At 45.9% G+C, this 25,062-nt stretch overlaps 1 protein-coding gene across 2 annotated transcripts in view; it reads right to left on the bottom strand.

Annotated features, from left to right (window-relative positions):
- Nucleotides 1-25,062, bottom strand: part of PRKCB (protein kinase C beta) — a 326,799-nt gene that overhangs the window by 69,744 nt on the left and 231,993 nt on the right. For both annotated transcript variants that reach the window (XM_045875171.3, XM_045875170.3), the window contains exon 9: nucleotides 15,812-15,958. In XM_045875171.3, the coding sequence (XP_045731127.1) occupies nucleotides 15,812-15,958 (147 nt within the window). The remainder of the gene's footprint in view (nucleotides 1-15,811; nucleotides 15,959-25,062) is intronic.

Raw genomic sequence — 25,062 nt, 5'->3', positions numbered from 1 at the left:
CATCATCAATTTCACCTTTTCAGAGAATGACTGGGGGGGTGGCTGCTTGTGATCCTTGTCCACCAGCACCAATGTCCAGTTCTCAAATGGCTAAGGAGATTTGCCCTGTGAGGACTGTGGGTCCCTGTGCTTACCAATGTGAGAAGGTAGGCATAGTTAGGGACCAAAGACCCAGCTCCCCATTTCCCCAGCTTCAATAGACATCTGCCAAAAGTCCAAAGCCAAATTGAGTCTCCCTTAACTCCTCTCAGTTACGTCCCTCATTCAATACATGAACAAGTTCTGTCAGCTCTTTATTCAAAATGTATGCCCTATCCAACCTCCTTCCTGATCTAAGCCACCACGATCCTGAGCCTGGTCTCCTGAAATTGTCTCTTAATTATTCCTTGCCTTGCCCCTACTCTTCCCCACGAACACGTGCACTCTGCTCCACATACCCCAACAAAGCTTTAAAACTCAAGTGGGTCGGGACGCCTGGGTGGCTCAGTCGGTTAAGCGTCTGCCTTCAGCTCAGGTCATGATCCCCGGGTCCTGAGATCGAGTCCCACATCGGGCTCCTTGCTGAGCGGGGAGCCTGCTTCTCCCTCTGCCTGCCTCTGTCTCTCTCTCTCTGATAAATAAATAAAAATCTTAAAAAAAAAAAACACATTAAAAAAAAAAAACTCAAGTGGGTCCCTGTTCACTCCACCTTCCTAGGATCTTCCTCTCTTCCCACTGCACTATCTTCCCCCAGATATGCCCAAGTTTGCTCCCTCATCTCCTTGCAGAAGTCCTCCCTGATCACCTTCTCGAAAGTTACAGCCCTCTTTGTCACTCCCCATCCCTTTCTTCTACTTGGTTTTCCTTCATAGCACTCACCACACCTGACACGATAGCAATCTCTCTTTATCTTCCTCCCTCCCTAGATGTAAGTTCTAGGAGAGCAGGTCTTTTGTTTGACTTGTTCACTGGTGTATCCCCAACATCTAGCACGCAGTAGGCACTTAAGGAGTATTTGTTGGATAAATGAATGAAAAAATCTGCATGGGGGGAAAGTAGCTTAAAAAAAAAAAAGCCCTAGATCTGGGTCACTAGAGATCTCCAGTGACTTAGGTCTCAGAACTGTTTAATTTGTATATGGCTATTTCCAACCCATATTGCACAAAGAACTTGAGGTAGCATTCAAGATTACATAACATAAACATCTGAATTTTACGGTATGTAAATTATACTTCAATAAAGGTGGTTAAAAATGATTATACATCGTATAGTGCGTGTGTGTGTATTTTCTCTCTTCTTCTCTCTCTTCCTCCTTCCCTCCCTCAGCTTCCTGGAGGCCAAAGCAACCAGAGACACACGAAACATAACAAAAGCTCATTATTTCCTTTAAGGAAAAATCATTTTTTGAAGAGAAAAATAAGCTTTCCCTAGAACTTGGGTCTAAAAGAAATATCTCGCATGGATCTTGAACATGTAGTCCTATAGTAGATGATGTTCCTAACAACATCCCTACCACAGGGGGGTACCAAAGGGAGGAGGGCAAGAAAGGAGGAGGAGGAGGAGAGACCAAGCATCTAGCACTATCAGAAACTGTATGCTCAGCTAACACGCTGGGATTAGGAAAAGATTCTAACTTGAGCTCAAATGGTACATTGAAAAGAGAAAGAGAGAGAGAAACTTGGGGCCCACAGGGTCCCCAAACTCCGATCTGGGAGAAGAGGATGAGGAAGGTGCTTGAGCTAAGGCCGGCATGGGACAGGGAGACAGAAGCAAGTTAAAGCCTGGTGTGGGCACTGTGCGCCCACTGCAGACCCCTGGACTCCTCCCCCACTACGCCCACCCCACGAGGGAGCGGGCTTGTGCACCAGGATACCTGTCATGTTGTTGGCGTTGGGGGCTGGCCTGCTGTAAGATGTGCCTCCTCCTTTATTTTAGGGTTCCATCTTTTTGAGAGTTCTCCCTGATGTACAGACTGTCTCCTGTGAGTTGCACCCAGCCCCCCAGAGGCCAGCAGAGGGTACTTTCAGTCAGCTCAGCTCTAAGTTTTAAGGCAGATACGGTACCCCTCCCCCCATCCTTAGCTGGGGTTTACCTCGTGTGCTTGCACCAAGCTTTGGTTTCTCCAGGACACACATTACTGTGGAGCTTTTAGAAGCTGATGCCTGGGCCATACTCCAGACCCATTAAATCAGAATCTTCTAAATATCGGGGGCCTTCTTGTGCCAGGTTTGGTCTGCCCTAGGGAGGTCGCGATGGTGACTTGGCAGGCCATCAGGATGGTGGTGGAATCAGGGGCTGGAGCCCTGGGCAAACGTGGTCCGCTTGCTCTTCCAGGGGTGTTCACCCACTCAGCAGTAGGATTTTGAGAGAATTTTGGGTGCAGCCGAGATACAAAATGAAGGGGAGCTTCAGCATCCTCATCTTGACAACATGACAGGTATCCTGACAAGCTCTTCGAGGGAAGCATGAGATTGTGATACCAACAGAGTCTGACGAGCTGGAAGTCTGCATCTCATTAGAATGGTAAAATCAGAGTGGTACAGGCTCGGCTCTGTAATCATGAATTCAAAGCCTGACTCTGTCATGTGCTTGCTGTGTGATCGTGGGCAAATTACTCAATTTCTCTGAGTCTCGGTTCCTTCACCCATTAAAGGGGCAAAATGACAGCCCCTCCCTCACAGGGCTGTTGGGAGAGCCAGGGACGGAACACAGGGAAAACTTGGTGCCCAGCCCAGAGCAAGCCATGCTGCAAAAGCATCAGCAGACTCGGGGGGCATAAAGGGGATGTTCCAAGGCCCTCTGTGGCTACGGTGACCCTCGCTCACCTTCTCCAGAAGAGACAAACAGAAAGGCAGAAAGTGAGCCAAAGCAATAGACCAAAATTTCTGCAAAATCGATTTCCCAGGAGATGCAATGCCAAGTCGGGGATGAAAGCAAGGTCCTACCGTCTGTGCTTAGAGGTGGGGCTAGCACAAGCCCTCTGCCAGAGGCTAAGAGGACCCTCCCTCGGTGAGCTGCGTGCTCAGTGTGGACAGGGCCTCCCTGTGGAATCAGTAGACCATCTTCCATCTTCTACAATTCCAAATGGGGGAGGGGCGGTAGGCCTGGTTCATAGGCCCTCACAGACTCGTCCATTCTGGCATGCAGATTTGCTAAAGCCCTCCCTCGGACGGGGCCAGGGATAAAGAGTTGGCTCAAGCCACTCAACCCTGGGTAACCAGAGGCCTGGAATAGGGGGCAGATCCATTCTAACCCGAACTCTTGTAGCATGTTGGATGTAGGGATAAAATGTAGACAAAGCATCCATCAGTCCATGGGGCCATAACGATGACTCGATGGCATAAGGCATGTGAAGAGCTTCTCAGATAGAAAGAACTGAAGGCACTGTGTTCGCCATGGCTGATGAGCCGGGAGCCTTTTGGGGCTTTCCCAACATTTCGACTTCCACCAGATGCGAAGATGTCCTAACATGCTCTAGGTTATCTTGAAGGCCCCGATTTTGACCATCCAAAGCGTATTCTTATTGTTCAAACTTCGGATCAAATTTCCTAAGCGTGTTATGTCCGCACATATGTGTGTTAGGTTTTATTTTTAATGGTGGTCACATTAATCGAATATGAAGTCATGTGATTTGGGGGAAATCAAATGCCTTTGCCTCCAGCAGCAAACTGGAAGTTAACAGTCTAGAAATGATTTCTGGCAACTGGGGAGACTTGCTAATTGAAGAAGTACTTCAGGAAAAACTGAAAAGTGATACAGTGGGGAAAAGATGTTAATTGGGAGTTAATAGTGTGGATCAGGGTAGGACTTGGTGGGTACCATCTCCAAGCTGGCTGGACAAAAAATAAGAGCCGGGATACTCAGCGTGCAGATCAACTCAGATGCTACAACTTGGTTATTTCATGATTTATTATGTAAGGCTTTCCGTATTTAAAATAAAATCTCTTTATATGGTTACATATGTATGATTCCAACTATATGACATTCTGGAAAAGGCAAAACCATGGAGACAGTAAAAAGATCAGTGGTTGCTAGGGGGTAGGGGGGCGGGAGGGATGAATAGGCGGAACGCAGAGGATTTTTAGGGCAGGGAAACTATTCTGTATGATACTATAATGGTGGATACATGTCATTATACATTTGTCCAAACCCACAGAATGTACAACACCAAGGGTGAATCCTAATGTAAACTGTGGGCTTCGGGTGATAATGATGTGTCAGCCCAAGCTCATCAGTTGTAACGAATGCACTGCTCTAGTGGGGAGGACGTTGATAATGGGGGAGATTAGCTGAAATTTCAGATCAGAGGTCAGGTTAACAGGTGCTAAGATTTAAGCCTTTTAAAATGAAGCCGAATGACACCTCAGATTTAATCAAGTTAAACTATGGCCCACTAGCAGGGAGAGCTGCAGGAAGTGTGAAAGGAAGTTTCGAATGGAGATCCTTTTAGCCTAGTCAGCTCAGGGCGTGCTATTGTTAAGCAAATGTCACTACACTGAGGAAGAAATGACTCACAGCCACTACTGGGGATGGGGAGGGTGGAGTGGGGAATAAGACTGAAACCTGAAATGCCTAGCTCCTTCATTGTTTTCAATGAAGATGTTTAGTTGTATTTAATTAAAAATTTTTTTGTTTAATTGAGTTGTAATAAGAAATGCAAAAATTTCCAAACCCTGGGCTGTCTCACTTCTAATTACTGATATCACAGACTCGTTAATGAAAATTGATAGGCATCAACTCTAGTTATTGTAGTGTTCTTTTGAGACAAAATCAATACTCATGACATGGATGCTCCATCAATTGTCTTCGAATCATATGTTGTATTTGACAAGGCTAGATGGTTAAAATACAAGCAGATTTAATTTGACTGTTTTTGTTGTTGTTGTTTTTTAGATGGTTCCTGGGGAAAACAAACCAATAATTGATGCCTTTTACTAAAAGAAAATGCAGTGAAACCCCTAGGGTCCGTCATTGATTTGAACAATCAGGTTGCACAAGGAAAGCCTGTTTCTCTATAATCTGATCTGCCCTGGCTGCACAAGCCTCCCTTTGCTGGTGGTGTTACAGGTTAACAGAGAACGGGGTTTCTCCAAGGCAGAAATGGAGCACTTTGAGTGCAGGTAGGCCGTGTGTGGCTTATTGGTTACGCACTCAGGAGGCAGACTCCCTGGGTGTGAGTCTGCATCCACTGCTGCGTGAATCTGCAAGTCTCTTGTCTCTCTCGGCCTCTACCTCCTCATCTGTAAAATGGAGCTAAAAACAGTACCCACTTGGAAGATGGTTGTGAAGTTTCCATGAGCAAAGCATACCAAACATTTAGACAAGTTCTCAATGCTCAAACTGTATCATCAATCTCTGCAGTGGTTTTCGATGAGGTCAGGACATAATGTGGAATTGGGCAGGAGCGGGGGGAGGGAGGGCGGGGAATGAGACAAACTATGTTTAATCCTATTAACTACCCATCTTTGTGCATCCACAATTTTTACCATGGGTTTTGGGTAATGACAACCTACAGGTTTCTGCTATGATGTTTGTGGTAGAAAAAATTATGGGTTATGCTTTTAGAAACCAGGGATTCATCTTAACAGGACTGTACATTTCTGAACGAGCGGAGCACATAAAGATGTGGTCTAGATGGATATGCGGAGGGTGGCAGGAACCGTGACAGCCCAGTAATTGGACCAGTGGCCATGAATTATTGCCCGAGACAGAGTTTCCATGTTAATAGGCTCTAGCTGACCCTTCGGTAGCAGGACTCGATTTAACTTTGCCTTATTTTTCCCAAAGCATCAGGCAACGTGTTCAAGAAAGCGCAGACTTAAAAGAAACTCCCACTGTGGTCTGTGCACCAGACAGGTTAGCAATTTCCTTTCTTCTCTTAGAGAAACTGCCCATTGCACCTCTTCTTTCAGAGGGTCTGTTCCTATTGTGCTTCCTGATGGATGGCTGGAAAAGCGACCTCACTCCTTGTGGCCATAGCTTTCACTGGATCATAGGGATCCCTGAGCCACACTGGCCCATCAGCTTCTCTTAAAATTCCAGCAGAGTCTACATTTGGGAACTAGACATTGAGAATTGAGAGAGATGGTAGCAAGAAGCAGGGATGGCAGCCTGGGGACTCCCAAGATGGAGGCCATGGTTGTTGGTTTCCTGGAAGCTTCCTTGTTCCGGCTGCACTTCCTGCCTTTGGGTGTCGATGAGAGGCATGGAAACACACCACGTCTTCCTAATAAAGACCCCCTTTGCTCACTCTGGCTTGACAAGCTGCTCGCAGCAGGGCAGAGGCTTAGAAAACTTGAATTCCAGATATTTCCTTTTCCTCAACATCAGTAATTTTGTCAGGGAAAATGACCCTTGTAACATCTTGTTCGGTAATGGACTTTCTTCTGAGGAGTGAAGGTAGGGGCTGTGGAAGAACAGCAAGTCATTGCATTGAGGAGAGACATAGAAACATCAGGAAGGTGGATGGACCTCGCCAGGATCCGGCAAGATGAGTTGGCAAAAATAGGCTGCAATCAGAATTGCATATGAAAGACTGGGCGCTAGGAGGGAGGTGCCATCATTAGGAGAGAACCAAAGGGAAGGCAGGAATCCAAGATCAGACAGCAAATGTCAAAAGGTTCCCTGAAAGAGGATTAAGGGAACAGGTAGCAAAGACTTTGAGCTGTCTGTGAACCATATGATAAAGGAACTCACCATATGGTGCAAGAAGATAGCAAAGCAGGTTCAAGGAAAGGAAAGTGCTTTTGTCTGTAGGATTATATAACCACGTCTAATGTATGTACGCATATGTGTGTGTGTGGCTCCATATCCCTAATGAGATTAAAATTAGGAAAGACTCCCACATCAGGAGCTCCAAATGACTTAGGAAAGGCCTTTGTTACGGGTTTGAACGAAACTGTTTTTTAATTTCCTCAGGCAATTTCTTCCTGTCTTAACTCGGGGCTGTGCTTGGTTCCAGCAGAAGACACTATAGTCTGGGGCTTGGAGCTCTGGATTGCTCTCTTGTGCACAAACCCGAAGCTCATGCTAGTTAAGCACGCTGGTGGCTTTCAGCGAGAGAAGGCTAGAGGTTGCTGAGGATGCAGGGCTGGGGTGCTTGTGTTGGCAACCGGCACCCACTTTAGCAGGCACATGAATCACAGTCCTGGGGGGGACACGCTCTTTTTAGGGGCTCATGAAAGTGTTTTAATTTCTTTTAAAACCACAAGAAAAAAATGGGCTTTTAGGTTGAAGAAAATGCTTTAACGTATTGTATTAATATATTTGCCCTTATCCCAATGCAGTCACATAAGATACCATTTTTAACTTTTTTTCCACAGCAGAAGGAGGGACCCACAAATGCCATTAAACAGCTCTGCAGCAGTTTTGAAATTGCTGTTCCAAAAAAGACCAGACTAGCAGTTGGGTGGAGATGAGTGGACCCTAAAGCAGAGACAAATGCTGTCCAAGACGGAAAGATACAACAGGAATCACAAAACCTACTTTCAAGTCCTGGTCCTGCCTCCTTCCCGCTGTGTGGTCTTGGGAAGGCTATTCAACCTTTGTGATCTACAACATCCACGTACGTATAATAGGGTTAATGTCAGTAACTACCGTGCAGGGTTGAGGTGAGAATTCATATGATGTAATGCATGTAAATCCATAGCCTGGTCCCAGGCAATTCCTATGAGCTCCATCAAAGTCGGAGACAATGGGGATGGGGTGTGTGGAATTGGAGAGGGAGGAGGGGGTGAAGAGTGGGTGCAGGAGAAATGGAGGTCAAGGGCTGAAAAGGAACCAGCTGAGGAATTACTGCACACACTAGAGATGCCTCCCCTGGCTTGGAGGATCCCACCAGCTGAGATCCACAGAGAGGGGAGAAGGGCAGGGCTGGAAGGGGGAGTCCATTGTCATGAGCCTTCTCAGGAATCCCTGTGATAGCTCACAGGTCCCATGAGCATCTGCACATGGATAGGTGATTGACAGGCAGAGTGATGGGGAAGAGCAGGCAATCTGGAGCCTTCCATCACTATGGGCATGCACTTTGTCTTATGGCAGAGGCTCAGAGTACAACCGAGGCACACAAACTCTGTTTATACTCAGAGGGGAAAAAGAAGAGAGGGGAGAAATGAGAAAATAAGAGGGAACACTGTTAACCTCCTAGAATATGCCCATGACGTGTCGAGGTGACCACTGTTGGGACCAGGAATGCAGGTGTTAAGTATCAAGCAATCAAGAGCACATGTATCTAAACCAAACCCGGTCTGTCAAATGCCACTGGCCATCTGTGTGACTTTAGCAAGTTACTTTAATGTCCTGTCTCTCATTTCCTCTGTAAATGGGAATAACAGCAGCCACACTATAGCGGAAGTGTGAGCCAACACATAGAAGCTCTTACAACAGAGCCTGGCGTATAGTAGAGACTCAAGTGTTAGAGGGTATCATCACCATCATCACCACCATAGAACAGATGTCCCAGGAAGGCAGATACTTTTGTCTGTTTTGTTTACAGCCATTTCCTGTGCACCTAGAAGAATGCCTGGCACATCGTAGCTGCTCAATAAATACTTATCCAACCGAACGAATCCTTAATTATGCCTGTCGGCGAGCAGCTTATAAAAGTGAGGACTTCTCCTAGGGATGGGGCGTGGGTTCCAGTCTCAGTCCCAGTTCCTTTCCCTCATGTCTGCCCTCTGCTGTCATAAGTAGCGACCATGCCTTGCACTCAGATCCAGAGAGGAAGAAGCCAGGGGATCACTGATAAAAACTGAGAAACCTGTGTTTCAGAATCTGCTGAGGGTAGAAGTCATAGTGCAAAAGCATATGGCATGGGTGGGGAGGAAGTGGAGACAGCAAATCTCAAAGGGTAGTTTCAGTCTCTGGATATATTCAGTGAGGAAAGAATGGAGAAGGGAGGGTCAAGATTAAAGGAAAGATTTCTAAGGATAGAGGAAATATTGAGCATGCTTCTCATCTAAAGGAAAGGACGTGGAGGACAGGGAAGATCAGACACTTTCTGTACCTTCCAGATATGCACAGAAAAAAGAAGCGAAAGACCTCATGTTCTTAAAAAATAACAATAGTAATTGAAGTGCCAAATTCTTGTGTGAACATAAGATCTTTAAGACAGTTTTTCACAAAATGGGGTACTTGTACCATCAGCAGTACAAGGACAAAAGCAATCTTCTTTTAATAAATTCTCCTAAAATGTATTAAAATAAATATACAAGTGGTAGATCAAGCCTGTGATTTTATATATATTCTTTTTTTAAGGCAATGCTAAGAGAAGAAAAGGAACTTAAATCTATTTAAAGAAAAATATTTAAGATAGTAAGGAGGTATATACATGACAAAAAAAAAAAAAAAAAAAAAACATGTGCATGAATGAACAAGTACTTGGGAAACTTGGCCAAGGCTATATTCAATGCTGTTGTACAGTCTGAATTTTGAGCCAAAGGGATTGACATCAGCACCTTGGACAGTGACACAAACGTTCCATGTCTCTAGGGGTACCTTACTGGAAGGGGCGGCTTCCTAACCCTCAAGTAGCCTCCATAGTGACACTCAGGCACCAATGTCACCAACCCCCTGGGCATTATTCCAGGAAAGTCAAGCACTCAGAGAGGAAGCTGAATGGTGTCTCACCTCTCAGGTTGTTACTTTAAACCTTCTTATATGCATACAGAGCAACAGACCTCGATGGGACTTTTTGAAGACTTAACAGCTATACCTGGGCGCCCAGTTTCTAAGGACTTTCCACTTTTTCCTTTTAATTTCATAAGCTGCCGACTTCTTCCTACTTGATTTATTCCTGGCTTATGCTATGCTTCAGGAAAAGCAGCACTAACACCTGGCATGTTCCATGATTTGAACACAAGGAAATGTCACCAAGAAAGAGGAGTTTGAAGTTTTTTGTTTGTGGATCATGATCACCTGGGAGTCCTGAGGGCTCAATTCAGAAGGTCTTTTGTGTCCCCAAGAAAAATTCCATCCAGAGCTGAAAAGTAGGGAGTGTGGTTGATGCTACTAGCTTTTCCACCAAAATTGTTGTCCCAGCCTCCCTTGCACTGAGGCATGGCCATGTGACTAAATTCTAATAGAGTGTAGGCAGAAGTGATGGGTGCCACTTCCAAAGCAAGACTTTCAAGAAGCAGCTTGCACCTCCTCCATACTTCTCCCCCTCCGCCCTCTGAATGTAGACAAAAACAAGGCAGTAGAGATTAATGGAGTCATATAAGATGGAAGGAACCTGGGTCCCTTAACCACCATATGGAGAGAGTGGGGTGAGGTCAGGAACAACCATCTCAGACTATGACATGAATGAAAATTAAGCTTCCATTATGTCAGAGCCAGTGTACTTTTGGGGGTCTACTTGTTACGGCAGGTGAATCTACCTTAACTATTAAAGGAGCGCAGGTGCCCTGCCCACCACAGAGATCAACCAAGCTGGCTTGAGGGTGGGGTCAGGAAGAGGAGACCTTCTGAGATTTTCATCGACTCCCCCGCCTCCACTTTGTGAAGCTAACTTAACTCATCCTTCAGACATAGCCCAAGAGCCACTTTCTCACAGAAGCCTTCACTGACTTCCAACTAGGGCCAAAGCCCACCCCCGCAGGCTCTCACAGTGCACATCAAACACCACAGTTGCACGTTACATCTATTAGTGTGATGTCCTGACTAATGTTTAGATCCCCACTGCATTTTAAAGTACGCATTTTAAAAAAACTCACAGAATGATACACTGCATTGTACATTTTGTTGTGTGTAAATTTTACCTTAAAAATGACCAAAATCAAATATTGAATTCTGGTTAAATGATATTGCATACATACAGCATTTGGGGATAAAGTATAGCAGTGTCTGTCACTTGCTTTGAAATGTATTAAAAATGGGTTGACAGTGGGGTACCTGGGTGGCTCAGTCAGTTAAGGGTCTGACTTCAGCTCAGGCCATGATCTCAGGGTCCTTGGGTTGAGCCCCGCGTCGGGCTCCCCACTCAGCGGAGAGTCTGCTTCCTCCCTCTCACTCTGCTTGCCCCCTGCTCGTGCTCACTCTCTCTTTCTCAAATAAATAAATAATGTCTTTAAAAAAAATGGGTTGACAGAGACAGACAGACGGATAGATGTGTGATAAAGCAGAACCAGTCAGATGCTAATTGTAGGATCTAGGTAGTGGGTATTATGGATGTTACTGTATAATTCTTTCAACTTTTCTATATTCAGAGTGCTTTTTTTCACAATAAAATATTGGGAGAAAAGTTCAATGAGAGTAGGGACCATGAGTGTATTACATGAAAATAATTATTCTATGTATATTACATTTTATATTATTAATCATAATGCTCTATGATTTGCTTCTGTTTTAATTGATATTGTGTCATGAATATCTTTCCATGATGATAGACAGGCAGACAGACAGAGATAAGAGAGACCTCATTCTTTTGAATGTATCATGGATATACCATTAGATATTTAACTTTCATATTATTGATGAACATTTGAATGATTTTCATTTTTTCTCTATTACCAATCATCTTCCATGACACATCTTTCACATAGACTTCTATGCTGTTGGATTTGAACTTCTTTATGTTAGATCTATGTCCACCACAGCATACACCCGCCCTTCTCTTGCTCCCCACTCCATTAGCACAGGACCTTCCATAGGCAAGAGTCAGGAATATAAAAGAATAAGAGTCTCCATTCAAACTTCTCAGCATAACTTTTCAAAATGATTTGGGTCATATAAATCACAAGCACATCTGAAGTCTCAGAAGGCAGGCAATACTAGCATTAATTAAATGTTTACTGTGGCAGGATTTTTGGATTAGAAGATTCAGGTTTATGATGTAGAGAGTTGTATTTGTGCTCTGTACACACTTTATCAGGTACTTACTGTGTTTACCTTATAAAGTGCACTCATGCAATCAATTGGGGCAGTACGTAGTTGCCCAATTTATATATTTGGAGCATAATTCTATCTCTAGTAATCCCTTGAAAACCACAGAGTTTGAATTCTTGAAAAGTGTAATGGTTGGTAAAGCTGAAGACAAAGATTCAAGGGATCATTAAAAATAGAGAGTAAAACTCATTGTAAGAAAAAAAATTTAACTCTGGATGGGGACCGGTGTTAATCAGAATCAACTGTGGTGATCATTTCACAATATATACAAATATTGAATTATTATGTTGTATATCTGGAATTAATGTTATATGGCAGTTAGACCTCAGTATGAATGAATGAATGAATACACAAAAAAAAATAGAGCACAACGGATAAAACTAGAAAAACAAACATTAAATAATAAATGAGCGATACATTTGAATGCTCCATTACAAAAGTTCTAGAAGGCATTGATCTGTAAGTAAGCCAGACATGCCAAGAGCCCCTGCTCTGGCAAGATAACACTTCCGGGTAAACACTCCTACCTGTTCAGGAAAGTAAACTCTCCAAATTGTCCTTCGTTTCAGAGTTTTTGAAATGGGGCTTACTTGTTTGGAACTCAACGGTCTTCACGCCTACTTCGCCGCGTTTTATTCCCACAGGTCTTAGCAAAAGGCACGTGTCACTCCCTAGTCGCCCCACAAATGATGACGGTGCTTAAGAGCACATTTTTGGGGGCCAGATCTGATCCAACGGACCTGGGGGAGGAGAGGGGTGAAGGCATCACCCCAAAGACCAATCTCTCCCCTCTTTGCAAGGAGGACAGCCACTACCGTGCTGTGGTGTGCTGTTTAAGCGGATCGATCTCTACACCTAGCAAGACTGCAGGATGTTCAAAGCAGGCATTCAAATACAAAAACCACATTAATTTAAAACCACAGTGGGCAACACTGGAGTTGCAAAGGATTACACTCTGTTTTAAAGGATTATCGAGGTTTTTTGTGATTCTGTCTGGCTCTCATGACATACTGTTGTTCTCATCTGTGATTTGTTTGAGGCTGCATCCCCAGCCTGGAATAGAAATCTCAATTATTGTAACGGTTTCCATGGAAACATATGATCTATTTGCTCTCATTTCCTCACTGTTCCCTGATGACCCATTCTCCCGCTTCTCCACCCCCCTCCCAATCCTGATCCTTTCCATAGGATCCTTCTGGCACTTCCATTCCTCAATCAAAAACTCTCCAACCTATGTTGTTAAGTGACCGGAAAGGTGCAGAACTCTGTGTAGAGGATGCGAACCCTTGGGGTAACAAGGACAAGAGTAAAAATGCATATTTATATGTGTTAAATTAGCACATGGGAACCAGAAATATGAAAATTAAATGAACAGAATGGTTGCCTCTGGAGCGCAGCTGCGGTGACCAGGCACAGAAAGGTGTGGATTTGGGTGGGAGCAGATGTCTCAATGTTTATCCTTCCAATATAAGTTTAATTACAAACCACGTGAATACGTCACTTATTAAAAATATAATTTAATTTCTACAAACTCCCCAACAGGCCCATATAATTAGAACCCCTTCTTCCTTTAGGCCACGTCCATCCTTATCATCACTGCAACCCACCCATCTTTGGAATCTAAATGCCCCTGGTCTTCCTAGCACTTTAAATCTCTTGACCTCACCCGTTTGTTTTCTTAATCCCTCGGTTTCTAGACTCCTTCTTTCCCACCTGAGGTTATGACCCTCTTCCTTCTGACTTCCTTTCCAGCCTGGTCTAGATGCCATTTCTATTCATTTATCCAATACACTCTTACTGATCACCCACTAAAAGGTTCTGTTGGATCTGCAGTGGGCAACTCTCTTCCCAGAATCCTTGACTCCCTATTAACCTTCTGGCTCACTGATCTTGCTAATCTCCCCCTCAGCTCAAATCTGCCACCCACTTCCCCATGTCCACACCCAGCTGCTCAGAGGTGCTGGCAAAAATCACACAGAGGCATGGACCACTTCTATCACCGACTTTAGAGATCTTCTCAGTAATCTTGCTGTGTATTCCTGCTGTCATTCCCATTTCGTGCCCAAGCTCTGCAAACTCGGGGCCACCATTCAGATCCCTTATTCTTTCTCAGCAGATGACCTTGTGACCCACAGACAGAGAAAATCGTGCATTCTGTCCAGGCCTTGAATGGATGCAATCCATAGGCACCGGAAGTACCTTGGTGAATAGGACAGAGAAGGTCCCCCTCTTGCAGTGCTCAGTTCTTAGAAGAGAGACAAACCAAAAAACAAAACATATACTATCTGGTGATGGCTGCTAAGAGAGAGCAGAATATAATGGGGAATGAATGCATGGCTGAGGAAGTGGTTAGGGAAGACTTCTCAGAAGAGGTGTTGTCTAGGTTGTGATGGGAATTACAGGAAAGAGCCAGCCATGCAAAGAATAAAGGAAATAGCATCACATAAGCTGTAAGAGAGAAAGGAGATTTGTTTTTTGTTTTTTTTTTTAAAGATTTTATTTATTTATTTGAGACAGAGAATGAGATAGAGCATGAGAGGGTCAGAGGGAGAAGCAGACTCCCTGCCAAGCAGGGAGCCCGATGTGGGACTCGATCCCGGGACTCCAGGATCATGACCTGAGCCAAAGGCAGTCGCTTAACCAACTGAGCCACCCAGGCGCCCGAGAAAGGAGATTTGTATGTTTCAAAAACCCAAGGACTACCCTGGCCAGAACACTGTGGGTGACAGGGGCAAGAAAAAGAAGTCACCGGGCAGAGAACCCGGATCAGATTGTAAAGAGCAATGTAAGCCAAGAATGTAGTATGAAATTTATTTGATGTGATGGGAAGTCATTGGGGAGTTTTAATCAGGGGAGTGCCTTGACCTAATGGAACTTTGACAAAATGACTCGCGCTGCTAAATGGAAGTGTATTGATTACAGGTAACAAGAGTGAAAGCAGGGAAGCCAGTTAGGAAATTCTGCAGGAGTCCAGGGGGTATGCACGGTTTAGATTAGGGCTGCATTTGTGATGATAGAAGGAAGTCAGTAAATGCGCGGCCTGCTTTGGCGAAGGATCTGTTAGGATTTGTGAGTGGGTTTCACACGACTAGGGGAGGAGCCAGGTAAGAAGAACTCCAGGAAAAGTCCCAGACTGGGGGCTTGGGCTACAGAGATGGAGAAGAAATTTATATTTTTTGCACACTTGAGTTCATGGTATGAGATTTATATGAGACATATTTATGGCACACCAAGGGATTAAAAGACTCAAAACAACACTAAACAACTCAGGAATACTTATAACACAATCTCGACTTCAGTAAAACAGTGTCTCCTAGTACCTATAAAAGCATCCAGAACCACTCTACGAGTCCCCAGGTCATCCTTCAAATCCGTTGCTCTCTGAAAGGAATGGTTTCCATTCTTGGCTGCAAAAGTGATCTTTTCCAAAAGGCACATCGGATCATGTCACTTCTCAGCCCAAAAACTTTCAATGGCTCCCCACTGCACAGTGGATAAAATCCAAACTTTTCATCACAGCTCACAAGGCTTTGCAGGATCAGGCCCCTGCCCATCTCTACAATCTCACATCCTACAATTTCGCCATGCTCATGACATTTTGGCCCCAACACCCTCTGATGGTCCCTAGAAGGTACCAAGCCCTTCTCTACCTTAGGACCTTTGCACTTGCTATTCTCTCTGCTGGCAACATTCATTCCTACTTCTTGGCATGGATAGCTAGTTCAGGGTTCACCTCCTCTGATGGTCTAAGTGGATCTCTTCTTGATTTGTCCGTGGCCCACAGTACACTATTCATTTTCTTCACAGTTTTCATTACAAACTGTAGTGTAGTGTCTGTTTCCTTTTTATTCTCTCCCTCGCTGGAATGTAAGCCCCATATGAACAGCAAATGTGCCTGCCTTGTTACCTGTCGTTCTGGAGTGGGTGCAGCCCCCACGCCATACCGTACCTTGCCAAAGCTTCCTTTCCCGAGCACCATCAGGAAGTTAAAATCGGTCAGTTTCATTCGGTCTCTGTTCCCGTTGTTGTCAAGTTTGGATATGGTGTTGGTCGTCTTTTCTTCTGGAGCCTTGGTTCCCTGACTGATCTTGGCCCTCTGGCAGAGGAAGCACACAGAAAACATCATTAGGGTTTGAGGATCCCCTTGGAAGAAGCCACAGGAACCTGCCATGAGCTGTGGTTCCTGCAGCTCGCCCCCTCCCCTGACCCGCATCTCAATGAAAAGCATGGCCAACATCTGCTCTGCAAGCCTGAAACCTGGGAGCCACCCTTGATACCCTCGTTTCTCTTTTACCCATCATGCCTCAGCCACCATGGGGAAGAGTCTTTTCTTCCTCCTTGCTGTCTCTAGAATTCACCTGCCTTCCATCTTTACCACCACCTGTCATGTTGCACCTAGACAGCCCACCTTGGTTCCCGCCTCACTCGGCTTTGCATGCAACCAGAGTGAGCTTCCACTTCTTCATACCCAACCAAGTCACCACCTGCTTAAAATGCTTCAGTTGTGACTCCTTAGGTTTGGGCTAAAGCCCTTGGTGCTTTCACTGGTCTACATGGCCCAGTATGACCAGGTTCTCCAACCTCCTCACTTCTTGGACCTTCCCTGTAATTCAGATTCATTCTCCTTTCATGTCCCACCTCAGGGCCTTTGCACCTGCTCTTGCTGCTTTGGGGATGGCTATTGTCTCCTCCTTGCCAACCGAGTTCCCCTTGCTTCACATTTTCACTTCCCTAGGGGAGGCTTCCTTGATTGTCTGTCTGGATTAAGTGTCCCTATTTGTTTCCTTCATCTGTCTCACTTCCCATTTATACTGGATGGTAACTGTTCCCTTGTTCTCCCAACACACTGGAAGCTCTGTGAAGGTGCAGACTCTATCTCCGCAACTTCCCCAACAACGAACACGGCTTCCTGCCGGGTGGATAAGTGGATGGTGAGGCCCATGTCGGTCCTCAGTGCAGTGGGGGGCGGGTCTTGCTGCTGTGAGCAGCAGAACAGGGACTCAGAATGGTAGCAGATTCCCTGCAATGAGGAAAGAAGAGGAGGTCAGCAGTGAGACCTGCAGCCACCAGGAAAGACTTTGTTCCTGGAGTCGCCTCTAGGGCTAGAATCCTGACTCTGGTGTGGATAAGTGATGTTATCCTGAGGGAGTTATCAGCTCAGGACACTCCTCCATCCAGACATCCTGAACTTCAGCAACTCTCTCAGAGAAAAGGCCAAAGGCCAGAGATGTCCCAGCCCCTCTGTACCTTCTGATTTTGGATCTCTTCTCCTTGCATTGCCCTGGCCTCATTGCTGTTCTCTGAAAGCACTAAACATGCCCTTGCCCCTGGGCCTTTGCACTTGCTGTCCCCTGTGCCTGGAGTTCTTTCCCAGAGCTTCCTCACTTCGGGTAAGACGGCCTTTCCTGGGGCGCCTGGGTGGCTCATTTGGTTAAGCATCAGATTGCTTTCAGCTCAGGTCACGATCTCAGGGTCGTGGGATCGTGCCCTGCATCGGGCTCTGCACTGAGCTTGTCCCTCTCCCTGCTCTTTCTCAAATCAATAAAATCTCGGGAAAAAAAAAGACAGCCTTTCCCAACACCAATATGCAGAAGCTCTCAGCAATCCTCATTCCCCTTACTTATTTTTCTCCATATCTCTTATCACAATCCTACAAACCCAATATTAACTTATTTCTTAATTCCTCGTCTTTGTCCTCACACTAGAACATAAGCTCCATGAGGTCAAGGATTTTGTCTTATTCTCCTTTCCCTGGTGTCTAGAGCGGTACCCAGCAGAGTAGGCACTTACTTGTCTTTGGTGAATGAACCTTTCTAAACCTGTTCAAGCAAATGGAGATCAGGACATGAGAGAATGTATCTCAGAGTTCTTAGCACCATTCCTAGCACATAGTAGGTGCTCTATGAATGGCAGCTATTATAGTTGTCTTATTATTCAGTTGTCTTTTTTTTTTTTAAAGGATTTTATTTATTTATTCCAGAGAGAGAGAGAGGTAGGGGGAGGAGCAGAGGGAGAGGGAGAAGCAGACTCCACGCTAAGCACGGAGCCCAACACAGGGCTCGATTTCAGGACCCCGAGATCATGACCTGAGCCAAAATCAAGAGTCGGACACTCCACCGACTGAGCCACCCAGCTGCCCCTATTCAGTTGTCTTTTAAAGACAAGGAAGCAACAAACATTTTTTCAGGGTTTTGAATATTGGGAAAGAGTCATTCATTCAAAAAATACTCATGGAGTACCTGCTACAGGCCAGGTGATGCTCTAGATGCCGGGGATCAATCAGGGAGAAAAACAACTTTGGATGTTCAAAGAATCTACCCCACAGCAGGGACTGGGTCCCCCACCCTGTGTCAAGGATATTCTGGAGTTCTCCAGGTAAACAACTTGATGTCAGCAGCAGAAACAGCATTAATGGAGCAGAAAGCCGGACACACTTGAAAAAGCAAACACTGTTTAGACTGGCTGGAGCACAGAGTACAAGGTAGATGTGGCACGGGATACAGCCCAAAGGCAACAAGGACCAGGTAAACAGTCTTAAGAGGTCAGAGCTGATTCTGAGCGTGAAAGGCTTTAGGGTGGGGTCTCTGGGTGGCAAAGTCGTTAAGCTCCGACTCTTGGTTTCCGCTCAGATCATGATCTCAGGCTCGTGAAATGGAGACCTGTGTTGGGCTCTGAGCTCAGAGAGGGGTCTGCTTGAGATTCTCTCTCCCTCTCTGTCTGCCCCCCCAAATAAATAAATCTTTAAAAAAAAAAAAGGCTTTAAGGAGGCCATGGCATGATCATATTCCATTTAGAAGATCACCCTGGATCCAGCGAAGAGACCCATTCGAAGAAGGTGAGTATGAGAACCACCAGAAAGAAATGACCACAGTCATCAAGGTGCAAGATGGTGGGGCCCGACCTCGGGGGTATCTGTGATGCAGATGGAACAAAGTGGATGGATTTGGAGGTAGACTCATCAGAGCTGGGTGCAGCCTGGGAGAGAGGGATAAGGGATGAAAGACGAGTCCTTGGCTTCTGCGTTGAGCACCTGGGAGGACAGGATGGTGGCACTTCCCACTCAGAGGAGGAGCAGAGGAAGGGCAGATTTGGAGGTGTGGGCAAGACTGGGAAAAGCTTGACTTTGGGCATGTTGAGGCTCCCCCCTCCCCACAGTGGCATACACTGCAAGGTTTATTTCTCCCTCAGAACGTGCGTGTTCATTGTTGTCATCCCATTTGTGCTGCTGACAAAGCATCCACCAGTTTTCTTCTTTTTGTAATTAATGTTTCACAAATTACAGTGGAGGGGTGCCTGGGTGGCTCAGTCAGTTAAGAGTCTGACTCTTGATTTTGGCTCAGATCATGATCTCAGGGTCATGAGAGCGAGCCCCATGTCGGGCTCCATGCTCAGTGCGGAGTCTGCTTGGGATTCTCTCTCTCCCTCTCCCTTTGCCCCTCCCCCTGCTCAAGCGTGCACTCTCTCTCTCTTTCAAATAAATAAGTAAATCTTTAAAAATAAATAAAAATAAAAATAAAAATTACACTGGATACACTGAAATGTATAAATCTTAAGCATATAGTTCTATGAATTTGGACAAATGTATACACCCATGAACCCAAACCCCAATCAAGAGAGGAAACATTTCCATCACCCTCAGATAGTTCTCTGTGCCCCTTCCCAGCCAATCCTGCCTCCTACGAACACCATCTCTGTTCTGATTTCTATTCCCATAGGTCAGTTTTATTTGTTCTTGAACTTCATTGAATGGAATCACAGAGTGTGACATAATAAGGAATATATATTTGTTCTCTGCTCTTGGCTCCTGATGCAAAGCTCCTAAAACTCCTGTAATTTCCTGATAGGAGTATCTTTTATTCTAATGAGGAAACTCTTGGTGGGCTCCTAGAGGGGGATGGTCACCCGAAAGACCAAACCACGATTAGAAGCTTATTACTTTCAGCCCCATCCCAGGGCTGGAGATCTGAGTTAATAATCGATCATGCCTCCATGATGAAACCTCCATAAAAATCCCTGAACTACAGAATTTGGAGAGCTTCCGGAATGGTGAATCCCAACCCTGTGGGGGATGGAAGCTCCCACACTCCTTTCAGACCTTACCCTATGTATCTCCTCGTCTGGCTGTTCATCTGTATCCTTTATCATATCCCTTTTATACAATAAGCCAGTTCTTAGAAATAAGTGTGTCCCTGAGTTCTGTGGGCCGTTCTAGCAAATTATCAAATCTGAGGAGGAGGTATAGTGGGAACCCCTGATTGGTAGCAAGTCAGACAGAAGTGTGGGTGACCTGGGAACCCACCATTTGTGACTGGAGTCTAAAGTGGGGGCAGCCTTGTTGGGACCGAGGCCTTAACCTGTGGGGTCTGTTCTAACTCCAGGTGTCATCTGGGAATTCAATTGTAGGACACCCGGTTGGTGTCCACAGAGGACTGGAGAATTTCTGGGTGTGGGAAACCCACATATTTGGTGAAGATTTGTCAAAGTCTGACAGGCTTCCCTTTATGGAAGAAGTAGTCTTTTGCATCTGGTTGCTTCTGCTCATCATCCTGTTCTTGAAATGCAACCGTGCTGTTGTAAGAGTCAGTAGTTTGCCCCTTTGTCTTGCTGTTCATTGTTTACGTTTATCCATTCTCCTCTTTATGGGCATTTGTGTCCTTTCCACTTTGGGGCTATTAACAAAGCTGCTGTGAACACACATGGTCAAGTTGTTTCGTAGTAAGATATGTTGAGATCTGAGTGTCTCTGGGAAAGCCAAGTATCCATACCCAGAAAGCAATGGCCTCTGTGGGTTTGAGACTGAGAAATGGTATCTGAGCTAGAGACAGAGGTGTGGGGGGGTCAGAGACATAGAGCCGGTGGTTAAAACTTGAGCAGCATGAGCACCTCAGGGAGATCGTAAAGAAGCAAAGTGCCGAAGACAGAAGTTGTACTGCCTTTTTTGGACCGTATCTTTCCATCATCCCAAATCCTTACGTTCCGGCCCCCAAGTTTTTGCCCAGGCTGTCAAACACATTCCCACCTTTCTCCCCGCCCTAACATCTTCCCTGCCTTAGGAACACATCTCCCACCTTCTTTGAATCCTGACTCAGGACCCACCTGATCCACACACTGCACTGTCCAACCTGTGAGGATCCAAATCCTGACCATCCCCTGGTCCCCAGGCCTCATCCTGGCCCTCAGGGGGACACCCCAGGTCCCAGTACAGCCTGCTGGTGAAGCATGAGTAAGGGGCTTCAACTTCCCAATTTCTCCATTTGGCCTTGCTTCGTGGAAATTTTTTTTTCTGTCCTTCAAGGAGCAGCAAGTAGCCACCAGCTTCATCCCTCTGTCCTGCGAGCAAACTTCTCCCCTCTGAATTTGCTTCTTTTTTTCCATAGGTATAGGCTATAGACCTATGATGTCTGGACCCCCTTCGAAGCCATAGTGTTTGTGTCCCCCCATGTAGGTGATAATGTTTGTGTCTTCCCCTCCAAAATTTACATGCTAAAATCCTACCCCACAAGGGTGATGGCATTAGGAGATGGGACCTGTAGGAGGGGATTAGGTCATGAAGGTGGAGCCCCCATGGGTGGGATCAGTGCCCTCATAAGAGAGGCCCCAGAGAGGTCCCTCAGCCCTTCCACCAAGTGAGGACACACTGAGAAAAGAGCCATCTAGGAACCCGGAAGGGGGCTCCCACCAGAACATGACCAGGCTGGGGCTTTGATCTTGGACTTCCCAAGTTTACCGCAGTCCCCACCACACCCTACTGTCTGACACCAAGCTTTTTCCCCTCCTTGTTATCTGTCTGGCTCCTGAAAACATTTGGGCTTGTGACCCGACCCAGTGAACCTTTGAAGGACAAGAAGCCCATCCTGTGTCCCTCTGAAAGCCTCCTGATCCCCAGGACCCTCAGGTCTAGCAGGTACTCCATCAAAGAGCAAACATTTTAAAACTGAGTCCCAAATTAAAATGATCCTCTATCGGGCTGGGTTGGATATGTCTTCAGAAACAGGAATACACTAATGGTTGCCTTTTTATGTCTGCAGTTCGGAGCCCTAGAAGTCGGTGCTCAAAGAGAAAGCAAATAGACTACACTTCTGAGCAAGGAGCCCTGCCTCTTTCCAGACTGCATTGCAGGGGGGCAGAGGTGCCTCGGGACCCAGTCTCCGGGGCTACATTTCAGATGATTAGTGACGGCCCTGGCTTCAACTACAGACTCCTCTGCAATTACGAGGGGCTCCTACAGGTACCCCGGTACCCAGCAGCAGAGGTGAGACCTCAGGAGGCTTGGAGTCCCCACAGATCCCTCCCAATCCCCAACCAGCTCTTCCAAAGCCCAGAAGGAATATGGTCGGAGCTCTATTTATTCCAAGGGGGAAGCTGGTAATGACAACAATGGCCTGACATTTGAATGCCATGACGCGCCAGACGCTGTCCTAAATGCATTATCTCATTCGATCCTCACATAACCTTAGAAGCTAAGAAGCGACGTGCTTCCCCCATTTTACAGATGGGGAATCAAAGCCTCAGAGAGAGAAAGTAACTTGCCTACAGTCACCCAGCAGGAAAGTGGCAGAGCCGGATTCAAATCTGGGCAGCCTGGAGCTTGAACCACCTGAGTGGAACAGGGCTTCACTTGCACAGATGAGACCAGGTGTCCGGCCAAGACCCCCTGGTGCTCTCCTCTCTACACCTGGGGCTCCTTACCGCTCACACCTGCAGCTCCATCTGCAGGCTCACATTCTGGCTGCAGGAGCAAGCCGAGCCCACAAGTACTGGCCAGGGAACTCCCCCAAAAGCAGCCACCAGCCAGCAACAGAAGTTGAGCTGGTGGATGATACTGCAGTTTTGTGCCCCCCAATTGGTGCCCCCCAGGCACACATCCAACTCCCAGAGTTCTCCGGCGTGCTTAAACCCCAGCTGCCCACGGTGCTAACCTGCTTCATGATACACACCTCCTCTTCCCCTCTCGGCAATGACGCTTCCTGGGATCACCTCCCAAAGAAACTACTTGCACTTAAATCCTTATGGCCTGTTGCTGGGGAAACTCAACCCAGGATAATGAGCAGCTAGCTCTGGGATGGTAAAAAGTTGCTTAACCTTACTGGGACTCCGTTTCCTCATCCATAAAAGAAAAACAGGGATGCTAATAGTATCTACCTGCAAGGGGGTACTGCAAGGGTTAAATACGCTAATATTTCTGGAGCATTTAAAATAATAAATGGCCCAGAGGAAGCACTGTATGATGTAAGAAAATTCTGAGACCGTCTGAAAACCCACTCTGAACCATCCAAAATGGAGTTTTCCCTTCACTGACCCAGAGACAAGCCCTTGGTCAGGCAAAAGCCCACACCCCCCACCAGACCGAGCCAACTGGAACATTCTGAAATACACCACGGACAGCCACCGTACCAAGCTCACCCTGCCGTGAAATTCTATTACCCCAAGGCCAGCAGCTCGATTTTACCGTCACTCAGAATTTCTCCACATTAAGAGGCTTGAAAGTAATTTCTGAGTCATTCTGGGTGCTAATTGGTTATTGCACAGGGATTACATTTCTCACGTTCAAGGTCACCTGAAATTTCTCTGTGTGTCTGAGAACAATTTTCGGTCTGTTGGAAACATTTTTTTTTTAATCAACAACTACGGTACGGAGCAATTATAATTCAGGCATAAACAAGCGTTTGCGGGCTCTCGCTAGAAATAAACGGCTGCATTTTGTCACGTGCAGATAAAACAGTCCTTTACTCCACGCCAATAACTGGCCCCGACAAACGCTATGTTCACGTAGGAACTGTTCTCCTTGGTGTCCTGAAATGTCACCCCGGCTGCCCTAGGATGGAAGAAATCATTTTGCAAACTGAGACGCCATTTTATATGAGAAAAGAGTGGCCTTCGTTTTTTTTTTTTTACCCACAGTGGTGCATTTTTAATACAGCAGCAAATGAGCACAGCTTCATCAAAAAGTTGAGGGAAAGAGATGGAAGGTGTTCTCTGGAAGGACTAATCAAGAGTGTCCAGTTCTTGGCTCCACTGCGTGGGATGTCCTTTTTCCGGCTCACTGGGGCTTGAGCCAGCTCTATGGGAATAACCTTCCCTTATCAAGTTCGCTGGAGAAATGGCTGATAAGCTCAAGGCCAATGTGTTCATCCCACTTGTTTCCAGGAAGGGATAGCCCCCTGGGTCAGACCCATCACCACTGGCTTTTGTGGAGGACACACAAGGGTCAAAACTCAAGTGCTATTTCTGTCAAGTTGAGGGGGAAACTAACATGGATCTTGGGATAAAAGCCAAAATCCTTGCCAAGGCCAGCACAGCCCTTCTACTACTGTGATGACAGCCTTACCTTGAACTTACCCTTTGCTCTCTCTCCTCTACCCACACTGGCCTTCTTTAAGTTTCACATAGTTGCTAAAGAAGTCCCTGCCACAGGGCCTTTGCACATGCTGTTCTCTCTGAATGGAATTTTCTTTTCCCCTCTCTACTCCGTTAACTTGCACCATTGCCACCTCAATGACACCTTCCCTGTCCTCCTGTCCCCAGCTCTTATATATGTTCTCAGAGTCAACATGGACCTCTCTTTTATGGAACTTTACCTGGTCACGAGTTTTTTTTTTTATTTGCCTGCGTGATTATTTGCTGAATAACAATGATAATAATCTATTTCATTTTAGCTATTTTATACAATTTTTTCGGAGTTAGCAGGCCAACACTGTTTATCTAGAACTGATGATTTCCCATCAGGCTCAGTATATTGAGTTTGTACAAACAAAATAATGTGTTTTCCCTTATGAAACTACTTTAAAATCACTCAATACACATGTAATGAAAGAACTCAAACTCATTTTCCCCAAAACATTTTCTTTGTAAAACTGGGATGCGTCTGCAACTCTCACACAGTTGAAAACGGGGTCTATTGGCTCCCCAGAAGGGAAAGGGCTTAGCTGGAGTAGAAGCAGAGCCAGACTGTAGCCCAAGGTCAGGGCCAAGGACTCTTCTTCAGAAGATATACCCATGGGTATTTCATGAAGTCACCAGCACAAACTATTCCATTTGTTAACAGTACAGCACCATCCCACCAATAGATCCAAATCCAGATTCTATCTCTCAGCAAGTCTGGTTGACTCAGCCTCCAAAATAGAGCACTCCTCTCTCCACTTCTTTCATTCACCATTACTACCATCCCAGCCCAAGCTACCATCAAAATGACCTGAGAAG

The sequence above is a fragment of the Mirounga angustirostris genome, unplaced genomic scaffold, assembly GCF_029215605.1.
Source record: "Mirounga angustirostris isolate CCGP_5_RB_7025 unplaced genomic scaffold, mMirAng1.0.hap1 SCAF_5, whole genome shotgun sequence".
Taxonomy (NCBI): Eukaryota; Metazoa; Chordata; class Mammalia; order Carnivora; family Phocidae; genus Mirounga; species Mirounga angustirostris.
Note: the sequence above shows the minus strand (reverse complement) of the source record. Positions and strands in the feature narration are given on the sequence as shown.